Consider the following 20,417-nt stretch of genomic DNA (forward strand, 5'->3'; position numbering starts at 1 on the left):
TAGAAAATAGAACTCGGGTTACATATATATGGAGATTTAAGCTAAACTTGTTGATGTCCGAACATTAGCTTGTGGTAACAATCTCGCTCACAGAATTTGTAGTAAGTTAAACCCCTTAGATACTAACCAGTGTGCAAAATATCCAGCATACAATTTGAGGCATACGACTGTTGAATAAATTGAGGACATTTGCATGTCAAGCATCGTAGGAAAAGCATGTCGCTTGGGAAGATCTTCCAAACTAATAAGAACGTGGTTTGCTCTGATGACGTTTCCTGTAGAAAAAAGATTCATTCATTCAGGAAATATTTTTATCAGGCTACTGACAACTCCAAATCTGTGCTTCTAGCAAGTGAGTGGGTGCATAAGTGAATGGCTGGGTTCATGAGATAAGGCTGGATGTAGCTGAAATCATTGGCCTCAGGAGTCCGGGTTTCCCAGGTCTCACTAGGATCACAGGAGTATCGGGGCATCAGAAGTATACCATCGGGATGTTAGTAATCCATGCTAGCACAGCAGCATCCGGGATACACTGGGTGAGAAGTTTCGTCATTTGTAAAATATAGAGACGTGAACATAGAAGCAAGTACTCTTTCCTTGAACACAGCTTACTGGCCTGTGCTGACGAGGTGGTAATCAGTAAATTATCAAAATGTGCCCATTGTAGTCAGAGATTGCTTCTGGAAGGAGCTAAATCTGAAGGTGGTAAAATGTAGCAGAGCACTACCAAACTTGAATGAATCATTTTAACCAATTTTTCACTTTGACTGACTGGGCTTTCAGATTTTGGACCAGGTGTCATTGCAAAGAGGAACTAATTGTTTCCCTTTAACCACTTTCATAAGAGAATCAACTCAGGGGAAATAGGACTAGATTTCACAAAAATGTTTTAAAAACATGTCTTGGACTAAATATGTCACTTTCTGTTACCAGACATTTAAATGGTTTTTTTCAGGACCCAGGGTATGGTTTTTGTTTTATTTAACTGCAGGTCAAATGAAATATTTGGTATGAGTTGATGCATTTTATTTGCTGTTGTATTTTTCAGTTCTGTGATTTCCATTTAGTTCTGTCTTATAACTTCTATGTCTTTGATGAGGTGTTCTCTTTTATCCTTTGTTTCAAGAGAATTTGTAATTGCTTGTTAAAGCATTCTTATGATGGCTGCTTTAAAATCATCATCAAATAATTCCAGCATGATTCATCCTGCTCTTGGTGTCAGTTAATTGTCTTAGTCAAATTATGATTTTCTGATTTTGGTATGACCATGGTAAGTAATTTTTAATTGCTTCTTGGACATTGTGGCTGTTTTGCTAGGAGAATCTTGGTCCTGTATACACCTTCTATTTTAGCAGGCAGTCACCCTGATTAGGTTTAGCATTCAGGTTCCAGTCTACCTGAGTGGGAGGTGGATCCAATGACAGTTTAATTTTCAGACCCTTCCAGGTATTATTTTGGTATGATTGGTTTATCTGGTGCCCCCGGAGTTCCTACTGGTTTTTTCTGGTGTCCCCAAAGGGGTAGAAGGCGTTTCCTCGGGCCAGGCTACCCCATGTCTCTGGGTGGGGTAGGAGAATCTCCACGGGGACAAAAGACTTTCAGGGCTGGAGGCCTCTGGAGTATGCCCGCCCCCGCCCCCCACTTGCAGGTGCCATCCCCTCCCCAGCCACCCTTATCTCTCTTTGGAGAGGGGCATCTCGGTCTCAGTGGAAAAAGAGTGCCTGCTTTTGCACTTAGTGTTAGCAGGGTCATGGTGCTGTATTCACCTGATATTGTCAGGGAGACATGGTTTAAAAGGGGGAGGGATGCCTCTACCTGGGCCCCCTTCTGTCTCTGGGTTGGGCTGGGAAACACTGGGTCCAGGGTTGCCTTCTTCTGTTGGGTGTAAGGATGTAGGCTACCCTGCCCGTCCATGATTTCTCCCTTCTATGGGTCCTGAGTCACCTTTCTCCTTGGACTTTTCAGAGTTCTTCTTGGGTTGCTTGTTATTTCCAGGGTTTATTATAATTAGCAGAGAGGACCAGTAAGAAATCAATCTAAGCTGGTGTGTTTTAACAGAAACAACTGCTTCTGTTTACAAAAATTACTTATTTATGAAAGACCTGTAAAACTTGATGTAAGGCACATAAGCCCAATACAACTGCTGCTTCCTTCATAAAGCTTCCTGGAACTTTTGTCACACAAAAGCCATAAGATAGAAGAATCAATGATGGATAAGGTAGAGGATATCGGTATCCCACGCCATTACCTGTCACATTCCAAAAATTTCCCAAACTTTGGGTTTTCTGAAACTATGTTTTCAGCCTAGAGAAACATAGTCATGAACTTATATGGGAAATATGATTCAAAAGCTGCATTGACTTTGTAAAATGCAGAGCAATTAAGGTAAATGTTTTCATTACCGTATTCCCAGTGTACCAGCTACATTTCCAACGCTTACTATTTATTAATGATTAATGGTAAATTAATGAAGAAACACTTCCCAATTGCTGCATTTTTTTCAAAACCAGCTGCACAATATCTGACCCCAACTTTTAAAAAACATAATTTTAGGGGGGTTCCTATTTTGTCTTCTATTTCCCAGACACCCCTCCCACGTACACATACACACCATAGGTCATTCTGCGCATCTCGGGGATTCGACCAGCTTTGCTCTGAGGATTTCCACGGCCCGGCACTGGCTCTAGCACCAGCCACCCCTCGCTGCCTGTAGGAGCCTAACCAGCCTTGCTGATTCTTCCTCCCTAGAGCCTGGCCCCAGGGTCTTCAATCACTGAGAACCATCAACTTCTGTTAAAAGAGGGATTTTTACATAGCTTGGAAGGTTGGTGAGAATGATGAAGGTAAATGCATCAGACCATCTGTGCCCATGTGTCCAGGTCAGTTGATCCAGCTGCTAGATTCACAGAGACAGATGTCCAACACACAGTTTTCCAGAAATGGCCACTGATAGTGTACAGATAAGGCAGATTTAAAAAACAATCTCACCTTTTCCCTCTGCTTCTCTAGAAAATAACTCGCCATTAATGATTTTCTAAATCCTTCAACATTTTAGTGCCAAGGAGAGGGTCTGAAGATCATATGTCTTTTCCATTTTGCTCCATTAAACCTACTCAAACGGGGTCTCCACCAGAACGTAAGCTCCAACACAGCAGAGACTTTACCTGTGTTGCCCAGCATGCTTCCTTGGTGTCCAGCAGGGCAGCGGAAGGGCTTGAATGGACAAATCCATCAGCCAAGAACTAGAAGCGAAGCTTTAACACTGAAAGATGGAGTGGGGCTTTTCCATTAGAATACATGACACCAAAACCAGAACACTCTTCCTCGATTTAGACTCAAAGAACAATGAGAGATTTCTGTTAATAGAGGATTTTGAGTAAACTGTATCTTGATTATTTTGTCCAGAAAATACCATATGATGTCTTGAATTGTTTTTAAAAATTGTTCACCCATAAAAATACCATTTCATATTCATTTTGGAAATGATATTTTAGAAAGAGGTATTATTTGGATATCCATTTATAGGCAGGGGAGATTTATAATTCTCTAAAGAAATTTACTGTAAATAAACATACCTCAGTTCAGGGAAAAAAACCTTAGAAATGCTAACATTTTAGAGAGACTAATGGCATTTTTACAGACCTTCATCACAACTTCAGTTTCTTATAAATATCTTACAAGTATAAATGCCTTTTGGAGAAGGCAGTCCATAATTTATAACAGTATTTATACCTGACATATATACTGGGATTTATAACTGACATGCATACATATTTTAAAACTTGCCTTTATAAATATATTAACTTCTCCAGTGAGAAAAAAAGAGATGCCTGTTCTCGTTTAAAACTAGGAACTGAATAAGTTATGTGAGCAGTAAGTCCTTTGATTTTATAATTTTTTATGAGTTGTACATAAAATAAAATTCTATTCTAGCCTTGTACATATTTTTAGTGTTTATAATAGGATTGGCAATGCTACAACAAGAGATAAGTAAATAATTGTACAAATGCTAAAATCTAAATCTCCTTCCCTTCAAAAGTATCTTGAATCACACAACCTGCATATCTTGATGTTCAAAGGAGTCGTTTGTATTCTTAAATACATTTTACCCAAGTACCTAAGAATTGAGATATATTCAGAGTTTTTATTCTTTAGATATGTCTTTTTCCATTGAAAAAAACAAAAAACACTCTCTGGTACCCCGCTGAGCATCAGATATTGATAAACTCAGTGCTGGATCCTAGGTTCCCTCTCTTCTCAATGTTTACATGTCTTTAGGGAATCTCACACCTGCAACTTCAAATGCTCTACATGATCACAGCCCCCAAAGCCCTTTCTTGTTTTTCTCTCAAGTTCCCGGCCCATGAGGACCACTGCCTGGTGGGTAATCTCTATCAGTCTGCCCTCAGACCCAACTTGTATACAAAGGGAATTATCATCTTCTTTTCCCCAGTCTGTTGTCCCTTCTGTGTGTCACCATTTACTCGTCACAAACCTGGGCATTATCGTTTTTCTGCCTCTCCCATAACTAAGAAGCCACTGAGCCCACAAACTCCTCCCTAGTGAATAGCTTTGAGCTGTATGAGTTATAACCACAACCAATTAATCTGTACATCCTTACTGCCTCTGCCTTCACCCAGAGCATCAGCATCTCTGCCTCTGGATCAGCTCATCAGACTCCTAATAGAGTCCTCTCCCCCTCCTCCACTCCACTCTCAACAACGTGGCTACAGCGAGCTTTCTAAATGCAAATATAATAGAACTATTCGATCCACCATCCTTTCCATTGCTGCTGATATAAAATACCTACTCCATCACACAAGAGTCCCCATGGGCCAGGAATTCTGCTTAATTCTACCGCTGTTTTTCTCCTATTCCCCCCACCAGGTTGGAGGATATGGCTATACTGAACTTCTTTCGATTTCTGGAATATGCCACCATGTACATCCTTTTCATGTTCTTTGCTTTTCTTGAAATTGTTGAGTGGTTAAGTCTCCCCTGCCCTGCAGGACTCCCCTGAGTTGTCAGTTCACTGGCTGTCTTTTCTACCTTCCTGGATCCCAGTGTGATGCCCCCGTCACGCACCCTACGTAGCACCTGTATCCCCCATACCACATCACTTATCACATGCTGGAATTATCTCTTATATTTGTTCATACTGACCCTCTAGTTTGTGAGAACTGAGTGCAGGTACAATGTCTATTTCTTTACGTGCACGGGGCTGGCACAGAGCACTCAGTTACTACTTATTCATGAGAGGGTCAGCGAATGTCCTGGTTTAGCAGATGCTTGTCCGTCTCAGTGCATCACTGAACACGTGTGTGAAGAGACGGTGGGTGAGCACACACCTCGAGACTGGTGGGCCAACAGGAGAAATCCTCAAGGAGATATCCAGGAGTACCTGGGCATGAGCAGGGCGTTGCGGCGGGGGGCTGGACGTAGAGATTTGTGATAGGTGACTCAGAGATCACGCACGGTGGAGGGGGAGTTCCATGAAGGGCAAAACAGGATGGGCAGCACCATCTTTAATAGTCTAAGAGTTCATCAGAGGAATCTTTTTATATTTTAGATCTAAAATTTTCCAGATGGCTCTGAGTTAGAGGCATTTACCTATTTTGATGTAGAGTATGAACCCATGAGTGTAGGATATGCAGATTCTGAATTCCCAAAGACGTTTAACATAATTTCTCTTTATTAAGTAAAACAATCTCTTTTAGCTTCTGAACTAGGAATTCAACTATCTCTGAATGCTCAATTTTTCTCTTTTTTACTTTTTAAAGAAGTAATTTAAATGACCATCAAGGAATTAATCTTGCTGAATTTATCCAAACCGAAATACAATTGTCCAAAGAGTGAGCAAAGTCCGTAGCCAGTAATTTGGGTGAGTTTAAATTTCAGCTTAAATATATTTTCTATCAGACATGCAGGGCCTCCTTTGACACACACAGAGACACCGAATCACACACACACACACACACACACACACACACACACACAGAATGTCAGCCACCTTACCCTCTGATAGTTTTGGTGATTATAAAGTTCTTGTAATAGTGGAGATGACTCTTTGTTGGGTTCACACTTTACCTACTCACACTGAAGTAATTTACCTAAAGATCTTACCTGAGGTTAAAACAAACGTTGCAGACTATTCTGAGATTGAAATCAGCACTGCCCTGCTTAATTTAGTTCCGGGGCGCGCCTCACTGATTTCTAACTGGAAGCACGTGGGAAATCCTGACTTGAAGAAAAATGGAATTCCCCAAGTGAGAGAATCGTCTTCATTCCACACATGAATGTTTGTTTTTACAGGCCCCAAATGAAATGGAAGTCCTTTTGTGGTCATAGATTTTCATGTAGGCAACCATTTGCTTTGACCACTCCAGTGCTTTCTGCAGTTACAGGGGAAGCTGTGGAGAGAGGTGATTTGTAGAGAGATAGCCCAAGTTTCTCTTTGGAGTTCTGTAAAGAGTGGATTAAATTTAGAAATGCAAAGTAATTGTTAGATTCTCCTACAGTCGGACATTTTTGTCAGAAAATGAAAGCTTTTAGGTACTGCTGTTTTTTTTTTTTAAATTGTGAAAAACAAGGGCAATCTTACATAATTCTTGGCTTCGCATGTTTTCTTTTCTTTCTGCTTTTCTTCTTCCCTTCATCCTTCCTTTCCTTGCTTTTTCCCTCCCTCCCTCCTGCTTTTTTCTTTTCCTTCTTCCCTCCCTCCATCCTTTCCTCCCTTCTTCCCTTCCTTTCCTATGGTTGAAAAGCAGGCAAATCTCTCAAATTTTTGATACAAAACAAAGCTCTTTTCTATGCCCATTTCGATGTCCTGGGACCCTGCTCTATATATTCTGTCTCTCAGGTTTCGAGAGAACATCTATGTCTTTAGTAAACTGTATATATTTGGAAATAAAAATAAACCCTAAATATAAGCAGTCTGCTGTAACGTGATTTAAGTGTTATTGATATATTTTGTGTGCTGTAAAACCAAACACTGATTTGCAGTGGACTTGTGGGAAAGCTAGCAATGGCACAAACTGGTTAAAATCTAATTAATTTTACAATGAGAATACTAACGAGAGCAGTGATTGATGGGTGGGGAGATACTTTGGAGTGTCTGAGCAGAGTGCTTGCATGGGTGGAGAATGACTGACAAACGTCACAGAAACAACAAAGCCACAGATCAGAAAAGCCAGTCCCCTTCTAGTCAATATAGTAAATCAAGAAATGGAAAGACAAACTTAGGAAAAGAGAAAGAATACAAATTCCAAAGGAATCTCCAAAATTAAAAAGAAAAATCACATTGAAAACATAAAATATATAGGGATAGTTTTTACGTAAGATATGTAAGATAGTTTTTACGTAAGATATGTAAGATTTCTACACTGGAAACTATACAACAGTATTATATAAATATAAACAATATAATTTAAAAGTTTAATTTAAAACAATATTATATTGTATAATTTAAAACAATATTATTTAAAAGACCTAAAGACCTAAATAAATGAGGTGGTAAGCCACATTCACGTGTTGAGACAGTGACTATTATTAAGATCTTGTTACCGACCCTTTCAAGTTGGGCCCCAACAAGGGTCCTCCTGCCTGGCCTGCTGACACAAATAGAACAGGACCGAGTTGGGTTCGGAAGCGCAGGGAAGCTTTATTCTTTTTTAAAAATTTTATTGAGGTATAGTTGATTTACAGTGTTGTGTTAATTTCTGCTGTACAGCAAAGTGATTCAGTTGTATATCTATATATTCTTTTTCATATTCTTTTCCGTTGTGGTTTATTACAGGATATGGAATATGGTTCTCTGTGGGGAAGCTTTATTCTTTGATCGGAGAACGGAGAGGTGTGGGTGTGGCTGGTTATAGGGATCTCTCAGTGGGAGGGGTTGGAGTTCTGTGCGGGGGCGGGTAGCACAGGTGCATTTGTTGATCACAGCTCCAGTGCCGGGTGCAGATTTTTGCACACGGCCCGCCACCACCATCTTGGACAAGGTGTGGTGGGCGTGGCTTCTGCGCATGGCCCTCAGAGCTGAGGTGTCCTGGGTGCAGCCATTTGGCCCCAGGAACTCTGGTCTGAAGGGCTGGGTGCGAGGCTTCTGCCCGTGGCTCCCGGTGAGCCAGTGAAGCTAGACTACGTACAGAATAGGTTAGACGTTATCTTATCCCCTAGATTCCATCTAATTTTCCCCCCGGGACTCCAGTGGGTTTTGCTGAGAATAGTACCTATGGAAGGCAGAATAGTGGCCCCCAAAGCTGTCCATACCCTGATCGCCAGAACCCGTCAATATGTTACCTGACAAGGCAGAACTTTGCAGCTATGGCTAAGTTAAAGGTCTGGACGTGGGAAGGGATCTCCAGGTGGGCCCACTGTGATCACTGAGCCCCTAAGAGCAGAGACCCGTTCCTGGCCGAGGGTTGGTGGGAAATGCGACAATGGAAATGGTCGGAGAGGTGTGACACTGCTGGTCTGGGGATGAAGAAGGGGCCCCTAGCCAGGGAATGTGGGCGCCTCTGAAAGCTGGAAAAGTCAGGACACAGATGCTCCCTTGGGGCCGGAAGGAAACAGTGCTGCCAACGCCCTGGTTTGAACCCAGTGAGACGGGCGTCAGACCTCTGACCCGCAGAAGTGTAAGATAGTTATTATTTATTATTTAAACTGCTAAGTTTGTGGTAATGTTTTATGGTAGCCGTGTAAAGCTAATCTAGCATCTGTTTACTTCACGCAATCCCAATCAAAATACTACAGCCTTTCTTACAGAAATTGAAAATTCATTCTGAGGTTTATATGGAAATGCAGAGGACCTATATAGACAAAATTATCTTGAAAAAAACATTAGATACTTTTTTCAAGAATATAAGTTTTTTTTACTTATTTCAAGACTGCCTCAAAAGCAGTTCAATGAGAAAAAATAGTCTTTTTAACAAATACTGCTGAGAAACAAAGGATGCTGGACCCAAATTAACCTTAAGCCTTTAGGTGCCGTTTACAAAAATTCACTTGAGATGGACCATAGACGTAAAAGTTCAAATTATAAAGTTTTTAGAAGGAAATGTATTATGATATTGTCATGGCCTTTGAGTAGGCAAAGAGTTATTTGAACCTAAAAAGCACTAACAACTAAAGAAAAAAAAATATATGAAAGTTATGCATAAACAAGTAAAACAAATTTTAAAAATCCTGTTCATCAAAAGACATTTTTAAAAAGATGAATAGGCAAGCCATAGAATGGGAGGAATTATTGGTAATACATATATCTGACAGATACATCTAGAACATATAGATCAATAATTCAAAGAAAAACACTTCAGTAATAAATGGGCAAAAAAATCTTGAATAGATATTTCACAGAAGAAAATATAAGAATGGAAATAAAGTACACGAGGGGGTGTTCAATGTCATTGTCAGCAGGGAAATGCAAGTTAAACTATACTGGGCTACTATTTCTTTCCCAGTATAGTAGCTCAGTTTTTTTAAATGACAGTATCAAGTGTTAGGGAGGATGTGAATCTAGCAATATATAAATAGCTGGTCATAAAATTATTAAATAGAATGTGGAACAAAAGGAACTCTGGTTGGCAGTGGGAGTGTAAACTTGAACTCTTTGAAAAAAAAATGGGAGGTATCTCATCACTTGTACATGACCAGACCTTTATGCCAGCAATTTCAGCCCTAAGTACATTTATCCTGAAGAAATTCTTGAACGTGTACACTAAGAGATATAAACTAGAATATTTATAGCAACATTATTCTTAAGTATAGGTAAATGGTTGCAATGCCTTGAATGTCCACTGAGAGGAAGCTGGATAAATTGTGATGTATTTGTACAATGCAGTTCTGTGCAGTCAGACAAACAAATGGAGCTCGGTTAAACCCATCACCTCAAAAATGCAATGTTAATTCATGAAAGCAAAGCACAGAAGAATATATACACCAGGATTTCATTTCTATAAATGAGACAAACAGATGAAACCAAACCATGTGTTGATTAGGGATACTTCTTAAGTAAGGTCTAAGCTTACAAAGAAAACATAGTAATGGTTAACATAAAATTCGTGACGGTGGTCAACTCTGGGAAGTAGGAACAGGGATAATTTGGGAAAAGAACACACGAACATACTATGAATGACATTTAAAGAACTTGGGTGCACTGGACTCTATCTCATTATTTGCTCTTTCAACGGTACCTATCCCTTATACATACATTTGTAGGTACGATGTATTTTATAATAAACTTTAAAAAATATATTAATCTCTCACCAAGTTGCTTTATTCTTATAACTTGAGATGAAGTTTTTCTCATTGTCCATTGGACCTTAGGTTCATATTGTCCATGATGCTGTAATGGATGGACAGTAACAAGAAGTGTGACTTTCATGAATTGTTAAATTAAAACAAAACACACTGTAACATGTGATTCCTCCCATTAGGTGCCCTAAAATCAATGTGAAAGGCGTTAAGTGAACCTTTTCAAATCCTCAACGACTTAACCCACTTGATGAGTAATTTTTTATTTGAATGCATTAATTGATAAAACAGTTTAAATGTCATTAAAAAAGAAACAGGAAATGGAGAGAGTAAGAAACATTTAGCATAGTAGGTTATGCTAATGTATTCTCATTCCACCAGTGCCCCTGGAGGATAGCAACTTTGGATTATTTACTGGTGAATCTTAAGTATCCAGCATAATCTTTCCTATTTCAATTACCTTTAATGTTTCAGGCAAACCTGGTGAAACTTCTTTTGATGCATCAGGCAAATCCACACCTATTGAACTGCAACGAGGAGAAGGCTTCAGGTAGGTTGTGAGCATCCTGGACCCCTGAGCAGTTACTGTCTTCTTCCCATCATATTGAAGTTGCTGACCCATCACTGACACAGCTCCGAAGTGAGTCAGCCTCTCCTGAGATGCTCTGTGAAACCCAACCCAGTTCAAGCATGATTCACAGACTCCTGTGCACTGCTACGTTACAAGCATCTGTCAGAGAGCAGTTAAGTTTATAGGGACTTCATTGCAATGTGCTCTTTGGGCTTTAAATTTCCCGGCCAGTGATTCCTGCAGTGTCACTTACTTTAAAATATATTTTTTCTGTTATTTAACTAGTTTCTCACCATACCAAATACATGCTTGTTCATGAGGGTATTTTTAAACGGTGAGAGTATTTTTTTCTGTGCAGATATTTATACTGCAAGCAATAGAGACTAACATTCTCAACCTAATTTAAAACTTTGAAAATCTTAATGGTACTTATTTTTTAATCAATATCTTTTTGAAATTTTCTAGAGTCCTTTCTACCACTCTTTTAAAAAGTGGGTACTACATTAATTTTCTAGTTTTTAAAACTTGACAACAGTGTTACTACCTGTAAGTTACTTTGGGTATATTAAAAATAAGAATTCTAAATAACAAAGAGAAAAGTCTTGCATAAGTAACAAAATAATGTAAAAATGTTGAAGGTATTAATTGATCTGAATAACTTAAATATATTTATTCTTCTTGTTTTCGTACCTCTACTAACCTGAAAGCACTTCACACCTGAGATTTCTTGTTTCACGCGCTTCTAGGTGTATAATTACCCGATAAACCTCCCGTTTAAGACAGAGTGGGAGATTTTCTCTGTTTCTTATTTTATTGGAATTAAGTATCATTGCTTAATGTTTATTGATCTTATTTGCTAAAAATAAATTGAAGATTTAACAAACTATAAGATGGCTTAATAGTCTCAAACTTTAGAACCACGCTAATATTAATAATAGGGCAGTGACCTTACTATTATCTACAAAAACTTGCCGAATGGTAAATATTGGAAGAGTACATAGAAATTTGTAGCTTTCTCCTTTTTTCAAAAAATATTTTTATTGTACATATAAACCCCGTCCTCTGTTAACTCTAGATCTAACAGGAGAGCACATTTTTCCAGATCGTATTTCTGGCTTTTTTCCCAGAGAATGGAATATATCATTGACCTGGACTGCATGGACTCTGTCTCTCACACTTTGACCTTTTAAGTCTTGTGTCGATTTCACCAAAACAAACACTCAAGGCAATTGACAGTGACAGTCCCAGAGCCCCGGGCATGACAGCTGGTCTAGATTCCCTCCTGGCCGCCACAGGCCTAGTGTCTGATGACTCTCTTAGGCAATTTTGCCCACGTTGGTCACGCAAAGCCTAGCATTGGTATAATCAGTTCTCCACGCCATGTTGGTCATGAGAGACACAGTAATGGGACCACAGTAGGCTCTCAGTAAACATTTGTTGATTAATTTCAGGTAGATGCAGGATATACCAAGAACAAGAAGAAGGAGCCACATAAAATCATAGTGCAGAAAGCAATCAACTAGACCCCCATCTTGTGGCCGAGCACGTGAAAATCATCAGCATTGCTATATATTTTTAAAAAAATTTTATTGGAATATAGTCGCTTTACTATGTTGTGTTAGTTTCTCCTGTACAGCAAAGTGAATCAGCTATACATACATCCCCTCTTTTTTGGATTTCCTTCCCATTTAGGTCACCACAGAGCACTGAGTAGAGTTCCCTATGCTATACAGTAGGTTCTCATTAGTTATCTGTTTTATACAGAGTATCAATAGTGTATGTATGTCAATCCCAATCTCCCAGTTCATCCCACCACCGCTTCCCCCTTGGTATTCATACGCTTGTTCTCTACATTTGTGTCTCTATTTCTGCTTTGTAAATGAGATCCTCTATACCAATTTTTTCAGATTCCACATATATGAGTTAATATACAATAATTGTTTTTCTCGTTCTGACTTATTTCACTCTGTATGACAGTCTCTAGGTCCATCCACGTGTCTACAAATGACCCCTTTTATGGCTGAGTAATACTATATTATGTTCTTGTTATTTTGCGTGTCTTGAATTTGAAATGGACACACAAAAAATTATCTGAGGGATAAAAGCAGTTTGAGGTATAGCTGTTACTTGGTATGGAAATAATCTCCCAAGAAAATAATCTCCCAAGAAGAAGACGCTGAGCTGTCTCCTACTCATTACACAGATATGATTTAATCTAAAGCAAATGATGATAAAATCCTGGCATCAATATCGTCTTGTGGTAGCTGAATTACCTCACTCAGCCCACAAAGCCACATAACTGAAGTTCACGGACACAAGAGGTCACGCAGTGTAGTCGTGGGGGTTGGAAAGGAGTAGCCACAGCCATTAGGTTCTTAGTTGCTCTTCATGGGATTTTTCTTCAGGATGTATTGATTTTCAGTTTCAGTTGTTAGTAAGTGTAAATTTGATTAATGCACAGCTGTATTGCTGCTCAAATATGTTCAGAGGTCACTGTTCACATGTAATTTGTAAGGAAATATAATTATTTTTATTTCAGATTGAAAAAGAAATCCCCCCAGATCACAGAGAGAGGTCAGACCCACTGTTTTAAAAACACAACTGAGTAGTTATTTGTATAGCTACCCAGTTAGTAGAATGCTTATAGAATGCCTACTACATGTTTTATAAGAGCCCAGTCCTTGGGAAGGCATAGCTATTTTCCTCTTTTTTTTTTTTTTTTTTTTTTGCGGGCCTCTCACTGTTGTGACCTCTCCTGTTGCGGAGCGCAGGCTCAGCGGCCATGGCTCACGGGCCCAGCCGCTCCGCGGCATGTGGGATCTTCCCGGACCGGGGCACGAACCCGTGTCCCCTGCATCGGCAGGCGGACTCTCAACCACTGCGCCACCAGGGAAGCCCCTGTTTTCCTCTTTTGATTCCCATTCACCAGGATGAAGGAAGACTTTCACGGAGAATGAAACGACATTAAATTCTCTCAAGCTTAGCTTCTCAGTGATTTCACATTTTACCTGTGACCACGCAGTGAATATTATTTTTATATTATATTATTTTATATTTTTTATTATGTCATTTTATATTATGTCATGTAATTAAATATGCCACTGATGTAACATAAAACAGTCTTTAAAAATGGTGGCACTGCCATTTTATTCCCACCATAAACTCTTAGTGGTTTTTGTTTTGCTTCATGTGTTGATAAATTTTAGCATGTTACATATCAGAATTCTTGAAAGTAAAGAGTTTTGTGGGATGTTCCCACTCAACTGGCTCTGATCACCTTATTGTTACTCGTAGATGTTGCCGCATCTGAGTTTATTGAGGAAATGCTGCTGAAAGCCGAGTCTGCCTGGGAAGGAAGAATGCAAGAGCCTTCCTGTGTTCAGACCTTGGCCCAAGAGGAACCCTATGAAGAGATCATCCCTGACCTTCCAGCCCTTCCCAGCAAGCTGTAAGTGCCTTCTCCCTAGTGATAAAGTCGTAGACCTTGGTCCTTGAGGAGTTAGTTATTCTCCTTTGTCACCCTCTCTAGTCACCAGCTATTTTTCAATCAGTATTAAGTCTGTCTCTCAACCAAAAGTTAGAAGATTGAAGCTGCATATCAACATTTACCAAAGATCCTTGTGGACAGCAAGGAGTTAGGCATGAAAACCCTCTGATTTTGACCGTTTCAGTTCTTCCTTCCCTTTGTCATCACGAGACCAAAGATAGTATTTTAAACACATTCCGTGTTTTAAACTAAACTGATACGTAAGGTTTCCAATAACTATCATCGTGACAAAATTTCCTCAAGTAGGAAATACAAATATTCATTTTTTCTCTCTTAAGTATAAAACTAATGATTTCTTGTTATCTAAAATATGGCCTCAATACTGACACATGCTATAAAGGAGATGAACCTTGAAAACATTATGCTAAGTGAAGGAAGTCAGACACAAAAGGCCACACAGTATATGACTGAATTTATGTGAAATGTCTGGAATTAGCAAATCCATAGAAACAGAAAGTATATTAGTGGTTGGATGAATGAGGTGAGGGGAAAATGGGAAGTGACTCTGAGTGGATATGGGATTTCTTTGGGGGGATGATGGAAGTATTCTGGAAGTAGATGAGGTGGTTACACACATCGGTGAGTGTGCTAAAAAGCAGTGACTTGCACACCTTGAAAGTGTGAATTTTGTGTTACGTAGATTACGTCTCAGTGAGATAAATAAATACATAAAAAAACATTTGAGGTCAAACCCAAAATCTGCTGTATCTAAGCAGTGGGACCTTGAGGAAGGTACTTCCTATCTCCGACCCTGTGTCTTGCCTGGGGATGGAGATTATGTCTAACACTGGAGCATTTGAGGGTTTCCTGAATAAAAAGCACCGTCTGGGTTCTGGACCATCTGAGAGGTAATCAAACAGTAAAGACGGAGGCCATATCACCCCGATCAGGGATGGAGGATGCATCAGAGGACGTGACTGCGTGTGGTGGCTGAAAGGGTTTATAAAGTTATCCCATTATTAGGCAGTTTGGCCAAGTAAGTCCAAGGCACCTATGAGTCAGATGAGGTCTCCCAAGTGAGGGGCCCCCCAGACAAGGCTCAGGACAGGCAGGAGCAGGACAAGTTGTGGTCTCTGCAGGGAGGCTCGCTCCGAGAAGGGAGGGGCTGAGGAGACTCGTCCCCAGTTCATCCATCAGAGGATTCGTCCCACTCCCCAGGTGTAGAGGCAGGCCCAGAGGCAGCATGACTCGACTTCCCTTCCTAGGAGACGGAAGAGATGCTCCCAACAGGTGCATCACAAGGCCGTGAGCCGAGGGGAAGAGGCTTATTTCAGAGTCTGTCCCATCCCTGGCATCAGAAACACATTCAATTTAAAACCTCTCTAGGTAATGTAGAGGCTTGAGTCAGGCATAAATGCACTGACCTCTACTTAATACTAAAATATATTCATTACTGGATTTGAGTTTTCAACTGTGTGGAAAAGGAGCTTCATTTGTGTGTCAGACGCCGTGCTGAGAATTTCATGGATTATTTTGGTCCATTTTCAAAGCCCCATTAAGATTTTCTTACTTTCCCAAGATTACAGAGCTGAGAAATGACAGGTCAGGATTTAGCCCAGCACTCGGAGCCCAGATCATCTACACCTACACCACCTAACCCCTCTCCTGTTTTCGCAGGTGGGAAAAAAATAGTATCACATTTATGTGGGAGAGAAATTGAGAAAGCCATAGGTAGAAACAAAAGTTGGAGTCAAGAATGGTTACCTGATAAGATACGTTCCAGGTGGCCTGGAACTAATGATTAGAATATGTTGACCGTTGCTCTTTACATTTTTATATTCCTGATATCACTGGAACGAGAGGAGTAATACAGATACTTGCTATGGAAGAATTTTACTTTCCAGATGTTGATATTAAAATCCATACCCGATATGTTTCATTTTACTTTTAAGATTATGTCATAGGCTTCCATGGAAAGAGGCATTAAAATGTAAACAGCGTCAAACTGTGAGTTAAAACCAAATTCTTTCATAATACGTTATTTTGGATAAATATTAACTTATCTCTGTGTCTATAGTCTTGGGTTTCTTCTGCTTTAAAATAATAGAAGGAAGCAAAGCAACCGACCCGCCCAAAAAAGTACATTTTACTGTTTTTTATATTTTGATTGAACCACACGTTTTAAACGGATTAATCAGTGGCTTATTTGCTCTACGCAGTTAAGTATTATTGTTTTAATAACATTTTTCTCTTGTTGACACTGAGCAAAGCTTTCAAACTTTGAAATAAGTTTATATTGAAATGTAACCCCTTCATTGAAGTCTGCTGTCATCTTTCTTCAGGATAGAATTGAAAATTATATTAAAGAACAACTCATTATCATGTTAAGGTTTTTTTTAACTCGAAAAAAATGACAGGGGCTTCCCTGGTGGCGCAGTGGTTGAGAGTCCGCCTGCCGATGCAGGGGACACGGGTTCGTGCCCCGGTCCGGGAAGATCCCACATGCCGTGTAGTGGCTGGGCCCGTGAGCCATGGCCGCTGAGCCTGTGCGTCCGGAGCCCGTGCTCTGCAACGGGAGAGGCCACAACAGTGAGAGGCCCGCGTACCGCAAAAAAAAAAAAAAAGACAAGTAGACTTGTTTAGTTTAACAACTAAGCAACTTTGTAAAATTTCTTTTATCACTTATAATTTTATTTTTATAGAATTATTAACAAATGGGAACTGGAGCAAAGAGATGTGATGAAACAACTAGGTACACTTATGTTTTAATGCAGAAAAGCTTAATTTCTAGAATCGACTTGCAGACCTTGTTTTAGTATACGAAGGAAAAACGGGGATATTTGAGGTCTCCTCTATAAACAAATCCACAGACATTAAAAAGGACAACTCTTTCTTTAAAGCTGATAAATGCGTGTATTTTTGGAAAAAAAACCAATCAAACAACAACCACTTGTTGATTTTATCATAGTATCACAGTGGTGATTGATCTGGGCAACAGTTTATTGAGTTATATCAGGACATTTTCAGAAATGCCCTTCTTTTGATAGAGAACATGTATGAAGTAAATCAGAGAATTGCCATGATTGACAGGAAATAGAAATATAGTTTAAAAAAAATCTCTTAGGCATTACTTACAAAGCAGCATTTCTTCACAAACCAGTTACGTGAGAGTCAGTGGTTATATCCGATGTTTGGGGAGGGTTTGGGTTTCTTCTCTCCTCCTCATTTCTGCAATTTTCTGCAGACTCTTCTTTTTGCCTATCCTCTTTCCTTATTTTGCCCAGGATAGAACAGGGCACATTCATTGATAGGAGAAGCAAAAAATTAGAAAGAACCTAAAACATCTTCTCCTCTCCTCTGTATAATCTATTGTTTCTCTTCGATAACCTTTCCCACTTTTTATCTCTAGTCCTCATTCTGAAGATTTAACATGTAAAACCTCATCTGAATTACAGTTGCCCATCTTTCTTCATTATTTTTAACCCTGGCTTCCTTTTTTTTTTTTGCATTACAAAGTTGACTTGTTTCTTTTATCTTTTCCCTGAACGCATTTTGCTAAAATTTTAAAAAATAATTGAGTGGTTTACTTTCTAATATCTCAGCATACAAGCCAAATTCCCTTTCCATCGTCAACTTATCTTCATTGTTCTGCAAGCATTTTGTGCCATAAATCATGATTTAGCCCCATTTGTGCTGCAGGGTTTGTAGCAACTGCCTACCTTTGGTTCAACACTGAATCAATAAGAAATTCCTCTGTTATTGGGTTATCCCACATTTCATGGTTTCTAAGACATCTCCTATCCAGTGAACATTATTAAGGTGTCTATTAGTTGCCTGAGTTTCAAGTTCATGTCTTAAAATGAGCAGGTTAGATTTAACTCCAGAGGTCCTGCCAACTATAGCATTCTCCATCGGGTCTCTACTACCTGTAAAGCTTTTAGGCTTCCTCTCTCTTCCTTAAACCCTCAACAGCTCTTCTCACACGTGACTGCCCCTCCCACGCTGTTCTTTCCCTCCTGCTGAAGGGGTGTCTGCTCTCTGCGCTGTCTTTTCCATCCTTAGCTGTCTCAGTGCCTCATTGACTGTTATTGCCGCTAATGAAACAGCGGCTGCCGAACGTGCCCTTTGGGGTTTGAACATGGAAATGCTCTCCTAGGGTTTTTAATCGCTGAGACATTCTGATAGTTGCCCACTTTTGTTTCTAATATTATCTTCCATGGAGTCCTTGAGTTGGAATACACAGAAATTCTGCGCAGTGCCTACATGGAGTAGAGTAGTTCACTAAACGCTTGCAGGTGTTCACTTATTAATAATATAAACAACGATAACAACTGATAGTTTTTGAGCGGTTACCGGGCATCAGCACTTGTGCAGAGGGATAATTCCATTTAATCCTCAAAACAACAGCTGGAGGTACTTTGTATTTCCCTCTCCGTTTTATACATCCCTGTCCGACACTCAGAGCTTCAGTGACTGGACTCACGTCACACCCGTGTATTCAGTCTGACATTGTTTCTGCGAGGAGGTCATTTTCATTGGTAATTCTAACATTTCTAACTTGTCTTTAAAGAGGAAATGATTGATCTGAGTTTCAGGTATGGTTCGTCTGCGTTAGCTGTGGAACACTGTCGATTTAGGATACGCGTGTAGTATGACAATTGGAGAAGACAGCGTGGAATGAGGAAGAGATGTCCTTTCCACACAAGTGATGAGTGAGAAGGCCGGGGTTCAGTCCCTGGTCGGGGAGCTAAGATTTCACAAGCTGTGTGGCCAAAATAAAATAAAATAAAATAAAAAGACGGGGCCACTGTTTTCTGTCCGTCCACTAAGTTATCCATCCAACCATTTGACCTGGCTCACGCTGAGTGTCTAAAAACCAATGCTGTGACTTCAGACTGGAGCTTTGAGGCAGCCTAACCTCTGTTCCTGACTGGTAAACATATCAACATTCTGGGAGGACAATGTGCCCTTACTCCATGGGAAGAGGGCACCGAAGCTCTGAGCTCAGGACCCTGTAAGACCTTGCCCTGTTTGTCTATTTGTTTAGCGGGTCCTGATTTGTATCCTTCACCATAAAGCTGCAATGGTAAGTACAGGGCTTTCTTGAGTTCTGTGAATCATCTGAGTGAATGCTCAAACCTGAGAAGGGTTGAGGGAGCCCCTGAATTTGTAGCTAATTGGTCAGAAGTGCAGGTGGTCTGGGGACGCCCAGACTTGTGGCTGACATCTGAAGTGGAGCAGCCGTGTTGGGGACGGTGCCCTGAACCTGTGGGCTTTGTGCTGATTCTAGGTGGTCCGTCTGTGTCAGAAACGCCCTGCAGTTCAGCGCAGGGTGAGGATGGTAACTGTCTCGTGGGGTTGTTCTTTTTTTTTGTTGTTTTCTTTTTTTTTTGTGGTACGCAGGCCTCTCACTGCTGTGGCCTCTCCTGTTGCGGAGCACAGGCTCCGGACGCGCAGGCTCAGCGGCCATGGCTCACGGGCCCAGCCACTACACGGCATGTGGGATCTTCCCGGACCGGGGCACGAACCCGTGTCCCCTGCATCGGCAGGCGGACTCTCAACCATTGCGCCACCAGGGAAGCCCCCTATCGGTACTTTTTAGTGGCAGAGTTGAGCATCACTTGGGAGAATGTGGAGGAGGAGCCCCGGGGCTTTATTCGGGTTCCTGTGTCCAGGCCTCAGTTCTGGACCAAACGTGCAAAGGCCTCTCGGCAGAGCGCAGGCCCTGTAGTAATTAGGGACACCCCCCCGCCGCCCCACCGTACACATTCCTGTGTTACTTGGACCAGTTCAGCAAAGCAAAGCGCTTGGCACAGTTTGATCCACCTTCCTTAGAAAGTAGGTTCACACACTTCTTGGTGTGGCTACCATACTAGCTACTCATATATTATCCGATCTTCCCTTTACGTGTACTAATAAGCCCCAGGCAGTGCCTTTTGTTTACTAAATCTAGTGAGTCTAACTGGGTAGGGCTACTAGGAGCACTGTTGTTCTCCTGAGTAAAGGGACGGATTTATCTGGTCAGCCTTGTTGTTTTGTGTCCCTCTAATACCATCCTACCTGGGACATAAATGTGTTACCTGGAGACGCCAAGTGTTTCTGAAA

At 40.5% G+C, this 20,417-nt stretch overlaps 1 protein-coding gene across 1 annotated transcript in view; it reads left to right on the forward strand.

Moving 5' to 3' along the window:
* MYO16 (myosin XVI) overlaps positions 1–20,417 on the forward strand; it is a 404,938-nt gene that overhangs the window by 97,431 nt on the left and 287,090 nt on the right. Inside the window, exons 7-8 of the mRNA XM_065896022.1 lie at positions 10,729–10,804; positions 14,120–14,273. Of these exons, the coding sequence (XP_065752094.1) occupies positions 10,729–10,804; positions 14,120–14,273 (230 nt within the window). The remainder of the gene's footprint in view (positions 1–10,728; positions 10,805–14,119; positions 14,274–20,417) is intronic.

Source organism: Phocoena phocoena, chromosome 18, assembly GCF_963924675.1.
Source record: "Phocoena phocoena chromosome 18, mPhoPho1.1, whole genome shotgun sequence".
NCBI lineage: Eukaryota > Metazoa > Chordata > Mammalia > Artiodactyla > Phocoenidae > Phocoena > Phocoena phocoena.